This window comes from Penaeus vannamei, chromosome 36, assembly GCF_042767895.1.
Source record: "Penaeus vannamei isolate JL-2024 chromosome 36, ASM4276789v1, whole genome shotgun sequence".
NCBI lineage: Eukaryota > Metazoa > Arthropoda > Malacostraca > Decapoda > Penaeidae > Penaeus > Penaeus vannamei.
This window is the reverse complement of record NC_091584.1, coordinates 28,519,952-28,532,451: the sequence shown is the minus strand read 5'-3', so window position 1 is coordinate 28,532,451 and position 12,500 is coordinate 28,519,952. Positions and strand designations below refer to the sequence as shown.

The following is a 12,500-nucleotide window of genomic DNA, read 5'->3' as shown; positions in this document are numbered from 1 at the left end:
GCGTCCCTTTCGGCCTCACGTCCCTCTCGGCCTCACTTCGCTCCTTCCTCTCCTCGTTTTCGTCACGCTAAGGCTACTCGGCTACGAATGGCCCTTCTCGCTATATACAGGCAGGGCTACTGGAGCCTCGCAATGATTTCTCCCGAAGCTGAAGCCGCGATCCCGGGCAGACACACGCAGAGGCTGGGGAGCCGTCTCACACAGGCATCGACTTTGTCTCTGAAACAGGCGTCCACCTTTTGAACGATCTCTCTCTCTCTCTCTCTCTCTTTCTCTCTCTCTCTCTTTCTCTCTCTCTCTTTCTCTCTCTCTGATTGCTTACTTATTCGAGGAAAGATCCTTTTTTTCTCTCTATCCCTTTCTCTTTAATTGCTTTCTTTATTGAGGAAAGAGCCTTCGGAACCTAAACTCCCGGCGTTCGAGATGCGGAAGCGCGAGCTGCCTCCCCTTTCTTTATTCAGGGTCAGCTTGTTTGGTTGTTTGTTCCTTTTTATTCTCTTTCTCTATTTCCATCACTCTTCTCTCCTCTCTCCACCTTTCTCTTTCATCTTAACATCGCGTTTTCTTGTAGGTAAACACTCGCGTTCCTTGAAATCACGTTTACTATTTCATCTCTCAGTTATAATCCTTTATTATTTATCTTTTTCGCTCTCTTTTGTCCTTTTAGTTCATCTCTCAGTTAATACAATTTCTTTTCTTATTCATCTTTATTCGTTCTCTCGTTCTTCTACTTGATCTCTCAGTTATTATCGTTATTTCCTTTCTTATTCGTCTTTCTCACTGATTTGTCCACGCAAGGCCCGGGGAAGACGAGCCTAAAAACAAAAACAAAAACAAAAATAACAATTCCCTGAAACCTTGATCTTCCCTCGAAGGTCGATTTTCCTTTTGCGCCGAAGAAGAAAGACGCCATTATTCTTCTCTTCCTTTTCCTTCTTCCTCCTTTCCTCCCTTTTCATCCAGTCTTCCTGTTTCTCCTCTTCCCTCCTTTTTTTTCTCTCTCTCTCTTTCCTCTCGGTCGAACCATGATCATCACATTTTCTGTTCTAATCATTCTAAAACGCCAACTATATCCACTTATTTCTACTCATTCCTTCCTTTATCAGACATTTTCTATTCCACATTCACCTTTCGAAAGCAGCCACTCAGCTCAGCAGCGACGTACAAGCGAACAGGCCAGGAAGAGAAAAAATATATATATTCATATTTATTCATATATACTTCAATAGAGTATAACCTACTGAAAAAGCTTCTAAACAGGATGTGTTGGTGTGCATAGGGAGGTTCCAGACTCAGAAAAAGAGGGGAAAAGGAAAATTGAAATAAATAAATGAATAATAAAAATAAAATAAATAAAGAATGAAAGAACGAAAACTGGAAAAAAAAATATTTTTCTTCTTCATCTTTTTTGTTTTTAATTGATACATAGATTTTCTCGACATTAAGGCATACCTTTGAAAGATAAATGATAATAATAATAATAAAAATAATAATGATAATGAGTATAGTAAAAATGAATGATAAAGATAATAATAATAATAATAATTAAGATTTAAAATACTATTAGTATTACCAATCATTGTGATAATAATAGTGTCAGTAATGACAATAAAATAACTCCAACAGAGAAATAATATGATATAGACCAAAGCATTTTTAAAAATAATGAAAAATTCGGAGAGACCAGGGTTAAAACACTCTACAGAAAAGAAAATGATAAAAAAATTGAGAGAGGCTTGGGTTAAAGCATTCTCAAAGAAGAAAATAAATATCAACAGAGGCCGGGGTTAAACTATTAAACTTTTCTCAAAGAAGAAAATGATAGAAATTGAGAGAGGCCGGGGTTAAACTATTCTCAAGGAAGAAGAAAAGGATAGAAATTGAGAGAGGCCGGGGTTAAAATAATAAACTATTCTCAAGGAAGAAGAAAAGGATAGAAATTGAGAGAGGCCGGGGTTAAACTATTCTCAAGGAAGAAGAAAAGGATAGAAATTGAGAGAGGCCGGGGTTAAAACATCCTCAAGGAATTAAAAAAAAAAAAAAAAAATCGAAGAGAGAGGGCGGGGCTAAACCCTTCCCAACCCGCCGGGCGCTAAGGCGTGGTGCTGGAACATCCATATGTACAAGTTCGAAATCTGCTTCAACTATGAATATCTTTTTTTTTTTGCGAGAGAATTACGACAAAGCCACAAGTAGTTTAAAGAACTGCGAATAAACCTGTATTTTTACTTTTTTTATGATCACTCTTTTCTGATCTTTAAATCTACATTTTATGTGTTTTTTTCTCTTAAGTGATGTGTCTATTAGTTCCTTTTCTCTCTCTCTCTCATCTATGGATATCTTTTAATATTCCTTTTTCTCTGAGTATAATAACGTGGCATAAAAGAGATGACGTCATCAAATAGAAGAAGAAAATCCACACATTTGACTCTGTTTGTTTGTTTGTTTGTTTTGATGACTGGCAGTTATTCGGTTCTGCTTTTGCTTTTCGAAACGCTTGAAAGAGAGGCAGACGGAAGGGGTTTTCGGGAAAGAAATTCCGACGAACTGTAAGTCTGTGGGAAGATTGGGGGGAGGGGGGGGAGGAGGAGGCTGATGAAGAGGAGGAAGATAAATCTGCAGGAGAAGCAGGGGGAAGAGGAGGAAGTCGAAAACGAATAAGGAGGAGGAAGAGAGGAAAGATGAGAAGGAGAACGAAGAGGAACAAAAGGAGACGATAAAATAGGAGATGGAGACGAAGAAGGAGGAGGGAGAAGAGAAGACGATACAGGAGGAGGGAGAAGAGAAGACGGTACAGGAGAATAGCGAGGAAGAGAATATAGGAGACGATAAAGGAGAAGGCGAAGGAGGAGGAGGAGGACACCAGGTCCGCTGCGCCGGCGGCGAAGGCGAGAGAACTCGAGATCCTTTGAGAGACGCGGGGGGGGGGGTCCTCGGGCTTAGGGGGAAGGGGGGCGGCCATTTGAACTCTACTCTTGGGTTCTCCTTTGATTATCCTCTTTGGCGCCGCTCCTCTCTTATTTTCTTTTATTTATCTTTCCCCGCTTTATCACCTTTGCCTTTCTCCTTCACCATTTCCAATTGGATTATCACTTATTCCTCTTATCATCTTTTACTTCATCTCTCCCATTCTCTTTCCCCCCCACCCCCTCCTTCTCCTTCTCTTCGCTTCCACCTCTGTTCCCTACTTCTATCCCTCTTCCTATTTCTCTTGTCACCTCGAAAGAAATTAAAGAGATTAATGAAAAGGTTTTGTGAAGGAACAAGAAAGGCTTCCAATTATTCTCTTCTTTTTTCCTTTCTCTCTCTCTCTCTCTCTCTTCATCCCTCCTCCTCTTTCTTTCTCTCTCTCTTCATCCCTCCTCCTCTCTCTTTCTCTCTCTCTCTCTTCCTTTTTCATTTCTCCTCTTTTTCTCTTTCTCTCTTTACTGCTATCTCTCCTTATCTCTTTCTCTTTATTCCCAACTCTTTTTTTCTTCCTTTTCTCTTTCTCACAGCATCTTATTCACTCCATCTCTTTTTCCCTATCTCCTTGACCCCTCTCTTTCTTTCTTTTTCTTATTCCTTCATTTCTATTCTATTCTTTCTTCTCTCTGTCTCTCTGTCGTTCACAATTTCTCCAGACCTCCTCTTCTCTTTCTCCTTCACTCTTCTCTTCCTCTCCTTCCTTATCTCTCCACACCTTCCTTTCTCTTCCTCCTTCCATCCTCTCTTTCTCTCTCTCCCTCCTTCACTATCTCAACATACCTCCTTAGCTCCCTTTTTCTTCCTCCTTTCTTTCTCTCTCTCTCTCTCCCTCTCTCCTCCCCCCTCCCCCCTCCCCCCCCAGGACTTAGGCTGTATCTACAGAAGTGTTAAATGTTAATACTAAATCTGCATTTACAAAGTGACATGCAACTTGAGTCCCTCTAACAAGGCAGTAGGTTAAAGATAAAAAAATCTTTTCAGAGATTTTTACAAAAAAAGGAAGTATTTATAACAATGAGAAATGAATTGATTTTGATTTTTTTTCTTCTTTTTACTTTTTTTCTCTCTCTCACTTTCTCATCAATAAGAAATTTGGGATTAAGAGGAAAATATATATATATATGTATAATCAATGAATGATTCTTTTTTTTTTCTCCTTTCTATAAAGAAAGTGTTTTTCTTTGTCTGTCTTGTTATGCTTTATACAATGATGGATTCATGTAAATTTACACATGAATTTTGTAGACTACAAACTGCACAACCCTTGCACAGATTTCTTTTTCCTTTTTTCAAATGCTTGTGAAGTGAATGAATGAAAAAAAATACAACCACAACAAATTAAGCTACATTGATCGTAGACAAAAATATATGTGTATATATCTATATTCTAAAATTTGAAAATCTTTTATTTTAGTGCTATTCTAGGAAGAAGAAGAAAAACAATAACAATAATAATGATAGTTATAAATCAATGAAGAGAAGAAAATAAATATCTCAATTAGATTAGAAAAATAAAAGAAGACAAAAGCTAACTTCTTTCATACATGTATTTCTCTTTGTTTCATCTCTTTCTCTCTTTCTCCCTTTCGATTGAAACCAACAAATGAATGAAAAAGGAATAACAATAGTAATAATAAGAATGCTATGATAATAATAATAAAAAAAATAATAGAAGTAATAATAACTATTAATAATAATGACAATAATAATAATGATAATAAACAGCGAATAGAAGCAGAAAATAATAACGATAAAGGGAAATATTAAAATCCAAACAGACTCCATCAAATCTTAAATAACAGAGATTTTCCTCAGGAATTAACTTAGCGCAACTCCCAAGTTTATTAGGATTTCTCTCCAATTTCCATACCAACAGCTCCACTACAACTGTTAACAGAGAAAATTATACATATCATTAGTGTTAAAATGAATTTCACTTGACTACTCTGTTCAATGTCTGTTTTTTTTTCATTATTATCAGTTTATTTACTTGTTTATTTTTTGTTTTCTTTTTCTGATCTGATGTTTTTTTTTCTTATTTTGTAGTTTTAGTAAAAGTGTTATTCAAGATGATTAGGGATATGTTCTCTGGATAAAATAATCATATATTTAGAAACACTTTAGTGGTTTGTTAAACGTTAGGTTCTATAGAGCAAAGAAACTAACAAATAGAAGACAAAAAAGAAAAGAAAATTGTTTTACAGACGAAAAAAATATATGGGTATATATATATAAATCTTTATTGAATAACAACCAAAAAAATTGGGAAGGAAGACGAGATATCCTTAATAAGAATTGAAATTTGAAAAAAAAATCAATAAAAAATAAAATCAAGCAAAAAAAAAGAAAGAAAACAGGGCAAAAACCCGTTTTCTCTTTCTCAAAGGAAGGAGAACGGGAGCCAAGAGCCACAGGAAACGCCGCCGGGCTGCATGCCTCGCGACGCCTGGCGGAGTGGACATCTCGTCGAACACAGACTGTATAACATGGCTAAAGTCACGTCCTAGATTATGACAGGATGACACAACCTCTGAGAGCCTTGGACTGACAAGAGAATGTTCCGTACACTGTCACTCTCAAAGACAGATGGGTGTGTTTGTGACATATACACACGCCTATATGTATGTAGAGTATATTTCATATAAATACATACATATGTATGTGTGTGTGTGTGTGTGTGTGTGTGTGTGTGTGTGTGTGTGTGTGTGTGTGTGTGTGTGTGTGTGTGTGTGTGTGTGTGTGTGTGTGTGTGTGTGTGTGTGTGTGTGTCTGTGTGTGTGTGTGTGTCTGTGTCTGTGTGTGTGTGTGTGTCTGTGTGTGTGTCTGTGTCTGTGTGTCTGTGTGTGTGTGTGTGTGTGTGTGTGTGCGCGTGCATTCGCATTTAATCACATATACATGTATGTTCATCTATGTGCAATCACGTGTCCTTGTAAGTCTACCTGCACGTGTGTGTGTGAGAAAGTAGCTCTTTCTTCCTAATTAACAAAACAAAGATGGAAACCGTCCTCGGCAGAGATCATGTACACAACAAGCTTTCCATCGTCTGACTAAAAAATAGACACAATAATAATAATAATAATAACAAAAGAAACCTTAAAAAAACAGGATGAACAAACATCCTCTCAAAGAATCCACGTTAAAAAATAATACACTGGAACATATAGAAATTAAAATCAGATGAAAAGAGGAAAGCCTAATAAAAATAATAATGATAATAAAACATAGATTCAAACTGTTCTTTAACTACAAGCAAACTGTGGCTCTTAAAAGCACAGTCATTATTCCACGTCCACTGTCTGCAAGCACATTTTTTTTCACTTTTTGTGTTATTATTTTTTTAAGACATCTTAAAAGCACAAAACTGTGTTATCTATTTCTTCCTTTTCTTCTCTCTCTCTCTCTCTCTCTTTCTTTTCCTCTCCATTTCTCTTCTTTAATTATCTTTTCCTCTTTCTTTATCTTTCTGTCTCTCTCTCTTTCACTTTCTATTTTCTATCTACTTCATAAAAAAAAATAAAATAATGAAAATGAAGATGATGATGATGATAGTGAGAAATGAAGGTGAAAACAAACAATAATATTGATGATTATAGCATTAATAAAAATAATGACAATAATAATGTAATAGTAATAATAATATAATAATAATAATCAATAATGATAATAATAACACTGATGATAGTAACAAGTAATAATCATAATAATAATAACATAATGATAATAATAACAAAATGATAATCAACAATTGGATTTCCTTAATATTCAATTCACAAATAGAAAAAAATATTTCTCTCTCTCTCTCTCTCTCTCTGTCTGTCTCTTTCTTAATTTTCTTTCCCAATCACACAGCCTCTTCCTTCCCATGACGAGAAGTTAATGAGTAATATCTCTCTGATGAGTTAATGAGTAAAGGTGTTTGTGAAGGGCGTCAGACAGAAGGTTATTTGTATATGCCTTGAAGAAATTAGATAGTAAGAACTGTAAATAATAATAATAATAATAATAATAATAATAATAATAATAATAATAATAATAATAATAATAATAATAACAATAATAACAATATTTGTTCCTATGCCTTGAAGAAATTAGATAGTAAGAACTGTAATTGATAATAGTAGTAATAATAATAATAATAATAATAATAATAGTAATAATAATAATGATAATAATAATGATAATAACAATAATAATGATAACAATAATCATAATAATGGTGATGATGATGATGGTGCTGGTGATGAGTGTAATTACAATAATAACGTGACTTAAAATAATAGACATCACAAAGATCAAGAAAAAAAAAATCATAACAATGATAATAAAAATATCTATTTGTCTCACTGATAAATCTATAGAGATTTATCCTCGTTTCTCTCCATCTCTCAATTCTTCTCCATTTTCTTTTTCCTTATCTTGAAGAGGTAAGAATGAGGGTGAGGAGGAGGAAGCGACTTATGGGCAGGGGGGTGGGCATGGCATGAGGGGGGAGGGGGGAGGGTGTATTCATGGGGGGGGGGGGTCATCTGCCCTTTGCTAGCACCGACTTGAGTTGCAGTGGTGAGGGGGGGGGGATGCGTGTGTGTCTGTCTGTCTGTCTGTCTGTCTCCGCGAGTTGGTTAGGAGTGATTTGAGTATTCTGTCTTTTCCTCCTCCTCCTCTTCCTATTCCTCCTTCTCCTATTTCTATTTAGCTCATTTTCCTCCTCTTCCTATTCGTCTTCCTCTTCTTCCTCCTCCTACTCCCTTACTCCATTTCCCCTCCTACTTCTTCCTCCTTCTCCCCCATCTTTACCCACCTTTCTCCTCCTCCTCCTCCTCCTCCTCCCCCTTTCTTGCTGTTTCCTCCCACCCTCATTAAGAAAAAAAAACTTTCTTTTAAAACGGCAAAAGCGTCACAACCAGAAGATGGAAGGAACACCCTCCCCCCCCCACCCATCTTCCTTTTTTCCCCCTTCCTCGTTTAATTAACTCTCTACCTACCCACTACTCCCCCTTCTCCCCCTCCCCCCTCATCCCTCTTCTCCTTCCTTCCCCCCTAGCCCCTCCTCCCCCCCCTCTTCCCTACAGCCAACCTACCACAACCTCTGCTTTCAGGATGACGTCACCGCTCCTCTGATGTCATTTCAGAGGATTATGACGTCACGTGAATTGAAGACAAGTGTGTTTGTGTTTCCTTTTATGGAATGGGAGGGAAGGAGGAGAGGGAGAGGGAGAAGGGGAGAAGGGAGAATGGGAGATGGAGAGGGAGATGGAGGGATGGGAGATGGAGAGGGAGATGGAGGGATGGGAGATGGAGAGGGAAAAGAGAGGGAAGGAGGCAAGGAGGGAAGGGAGAGGGAAGGAGGGAAGGGAGAGGGAGAGAAGGAGGGGTGTAAAAACCTTTTTCAGTATTATTTCATTTTATTTTTGCCCAAATTTTCTTCTTCTTTCGCATTCTCCTTCACCTTTTCTCTTCTATAATCATCTCTTCCTCCTTTCCTTCACTTTTCAATTCTATTTAAAAAAAGAGGAGAGAGAGAGAGAGACAGAGAGAGAAAGATTATTCTAAAAAGAAGAGTTTCATGTCAAATACATTTTTTGTGTATTTTTGTAGTTTTTTTGTCCATTTTATTTTTATATAGATATTTGTTTAAAGATACATAAAATATACTTTCATAAGTCTTTGGAAACACTTTATTTTTTAATCCTTTCTTTTTTTCTAAATAAAAAAAGACTTGGTGGATTGTGCACCCAGCATGATGACAATATATATGTATATATATATGAAAAAAAAATCCAAATAAAAAAGAAAGAGAGAAAAAGAAGCACATGGTATTAGAAGCAACACCTCGCTCTTGCCCCAAAGACCCTCGTCGGCGACCCTCTTGCTCCGCCCTCCGCGCCCGTCCTTCGGCCTCCTCCTCCTCTCATCTGTCCTCCTCCTCCTCCTCCTTCTTCTCCTTCTCTCTCGTTTCTTCTGTCTCCTCCTCCTCCTCCTTCTCCTTTCTCTCTCGTTTCTTCAGTCTCCTCCTCCTTCTCCCCTTTCTCTCGTCTCTTCGAGTCTCCTCCTCCTTTCGCTCCGTCTCCTCTTACTCCTTCTCCTCTCTCCTTCGCTCTCGTCTCCTCCTCCTGCTCCTCCTTCGCCCCCCCCCATCCTACCCCACGAGAGGTCCCTCGCCGCACGCCCGCCAAAGCCCCGCCTCTCCTGCAGGTCCTACACGCCCCGCAGGCTCTCCTCCTCCTCCTTCATCTCCTTCTCCTCCTCCTCCTCCTCCGACAGCACCATCCGTCGCCCGCCCGCGCGCCTGCACGCCCGCACGCGCCGCGGCGACGCGCCCTACTGTATGACGCAGCAGTTGCACTTGCTCTTCTTCCTGATGACGACGTGCTCCACGTGGGCGGGGTCGGTGGGCGTGACGGTGGCGTGCGTGACCTCCACGGTGCCCGGCATGGAGGCCTCGGGCGCCGCCGAGCCGTTGGCGCCCGCCTTGGAGGGCGAGGCCGCGCCCGCCGAGGGGGACGTCGCGCCGCCCTTGGAGGCGCCGTCGGCGGTGGGCGAGTGGGTGCGGGCGGCGTTGGCGGGCGTGGCGTGCAGCGCCTGCGGCTGGCGGTGGGCGTCGGGGCGCGGCAGGAGCGGCTCGGCGGCGACCTCCTTCTCGTGGGCGGGCGACGACGCCTCCAGGGGCGCCGTGCCGTCCAGCGCGTCCTCCGGCGGCTGCTGCAGCGGCCGCCCCGACTTGATCAGCTGCACGATCTCGTCGGCCTCGCGGGAGATGTCGCCGTCCGGCCGGAACGGGTTGTCGCGGCCGCTGTCGCTGCTGCAACGAGGGCGGCGGTTAGGGTGGCAGAAAGGTCAGGTCAGTCACAGGTCAGGAAAGGCACTCTCGTCACCTCAACCCTCCAGAAGAACCCGCAGAGCACAAAGCGGTAAAAACCCCGTTTGTGCTTTGAGGGAATCTCCGGCAGAGCCCCGTCGCGCGAGAGTGCCTTGCCAAGCAAATATCACTATCATTACCATAATTATCAATACATGAAAATGACTATACATTATGATTCAAACTGTCATTACTTGAAAGTATATCATATCAACTACTATGTGGCTTCCCACAAAAAAAAGGAAAAAAGATCAAATTTTAAAATCTCATATAATCTCTAAAGATATAGGAAACACAAGTTACCAACCAGATAATACCATGCATTTCTAAATCTGTAATCATCAAACAAAAATTAGATAAATCAAATATTCATTTATACAGTAACACTTTCCATGGACGAAATCGTATCTGCATATAAAACACACATGCAAGAGTGACAATTCAATAGAAGTTAATAAAATCCACCAACTTCTCCCCAAACAGCATTTCAATAACAACAACAATAACAACAACAGCAACAACAGCCCTGAAATCCATATGCAATGAAAATATTGCAGCCATAAAAAAACACCGTCCAACACCAACAGTATCCACTGCACCGAAATAACAATGTTCCTTAAAATCAAATAAAAGAAAATAAGCAACGCATGAATAGTCAATTTTCAATGTTATTGTTTTCACACATGATGGGATGCAACGGAGAGGAGGAGAGGGGAAGGAGGGAGGGAGAGAGGAGGGGAAGGAGGGAGGGAGAGAGGAGGAGAGGGGGGAGGGAGAGAGGAGGAGAGGGGGGTGGGAGAGAGGAGGAGAGGGGGAGGGAGAGAGGAGGAGAGGGGGGAGGGGAGAGAGGTGGAGGGGGAGAGAGAGGTGGAGGGGGAGAGAGGGGGGGAAGGAAGAGAGAAGAGGAGAGGGGGAAGGGGAGGGGAAGGAAGAGAGAGTGGGAAAGGAGGATGAGAGATAGTGAGAGAGAGAGAGAGATAGGAGAAGGAGAGACAATGGGAGAGAGAGAGATAGATAAATAGATAAGAAAGAAAGAGAAAAAAGACAAATCCCTACATAGCCTCCAATGCGAAAAATAATTTACGAGAAATTAACCACCAACGGGTAGCATACGTACGACAAGCACTTCGAAATAAACCAAAAATTACAAAATCTCGATGGCAATAAGCCAGCGCAAACCTCAACCAACTTCCAAAAATCCAGTTTGCATATTCAAGTCCACAACATTTATTACGACCCTTAATCTCTGGATTAATAACAACACATCTGTTTGTCCTCCCCCTGCACCCGACCCAACCGCGATTCTCCATTAAACAACCCACCTTAACAATCCCCGCTTAAATAACCCACCTAAACACTTGAATAACTCACCCAAACCCACCCAGAAAAAACACCCAATACAACCCACCTTAACAACACCTACTTAAATAACCCACCTTAACAACCCCCACTTAAATAACCCACCTAAACACCTAAATAACTCACCCAAACCCACCCCCCCCAGAAAAAAAGCCCAAACAACCCACCCCAACAACCCACCCACACGACCCACCGGAGGCTGCGTCCGCCCGCCGACCCTGCCCCTTTAAGGCTCTCCAGCTGACCTTCCTTGGCTACTTAGGGAGCGCCGAGCCCCGGGCGGACGCGTCCAGGGGCCCTGACACCTGGCCTGCGCGGCTGACAACAACGGTATGGGGAGGGAGAGGAAGAGAGGAAGAGAGAAAGAGAGGGAGACAGGGAGGGAGGGAGAGAGAGAGGGAGAGAGAGAGGGAGGGAGGGAGAGGGAGAGGGAGAGGGAGGAAGGGGGAGAGGCGTTGGTCCTTTTCGTCTCCTTCTCCCTCTCCCCCTCTTTCTCCTTTTTTCTCCAACCCTCTCTTTCTCTCTCACACACATAAGTATTCTCTCCCTTTCTTACTATCTCTTGTTCACAATTTCTCTCTCTATCATGTTGCATCCTCTCCCTCCCCCTCTCTCTCTGTTCATTTTCTCTCCCTCTGCCACACGTTCCCTTCCCCCCTCCCTCCCTCTGCCTCTCCTTATCCTCCCTCCCTTCTCTTTCCCACCCTCCTCCCCCTTTCCTTCTTTCCCCCCTCCTCCTCCCTCTCCTTCCCCCCTTATCTTCCCCTGTAGCCTTCTTCTTTCTCGCCACACTCCTTCATTCTTCTGCTTCTACTACGTCTTCTTCTTCTTCTTCCTCCCTCCTCCTCCCTCCCCCTCCTCTCCACCTCCTCTACCTCCTGCTCCTCCTCCCCCTCCCCTTCCCCCTCCCTCCTCTCCTCCTCCCCCCCCTTCCCTCCTCCTCCCCCTCCCTCCTCTACCCCCTCCTCCCTCCTCCCCTCCCCCTCCAGTCTTCCTCCCCCCCTTCCCCCTCCCCCTCCTCCTCCCTTCTCCTCCCCCCCACACACACACACTAACAAGCCCTTTTCCGCGTCGGCGTTATTCCACGACGACCCACGAGGCCCAGGCGGCCGAGGGAGACAGAAAGCGCAAATGATATTGTTCAGATGTTGATGTTTTTCGTCCGGTGCGTTGTTGTCTATGGCGATGGGGGAGGAGGAAGGGAGGTGGAGGGAGGGAGGGAGGGAGGAAAGAAAGTGGAGGAAGGGAGGAAGAGGAAGGGAAGAATGGGAAGTGGATTAACGGAGGAAAGGAAGTGGAGGAAGGAAGGGAAGAATGG

The 12,500-nt window shown here is 42.2% G+C and overlaps 1 protein-coding gene across 1 annotated transcript in view; it reads right to left on the bottom strand.

Moving 5' to 3' along the window:
* Positions 1-340: 340 nt before the first annotated feature.
* LOC138859464 (uncharacterized) overlaps positions 341-12,500 on the bottom strand; it is a 19,273-nt gene continuing 7,113 nt past the window's right edge. Inside the window, exon 2 of the mRNA XM_070114823.1 lies at positions 341-9,766. Within this exon, the coding sequence (XP_069970924.1) occupies positions 9,286-9,766 (481 nt within the window). The 3' untranslated portion in view covers positions 341-9,285. The remainder of the gene's footprint in view (positions 9,767-12,500) is intronic.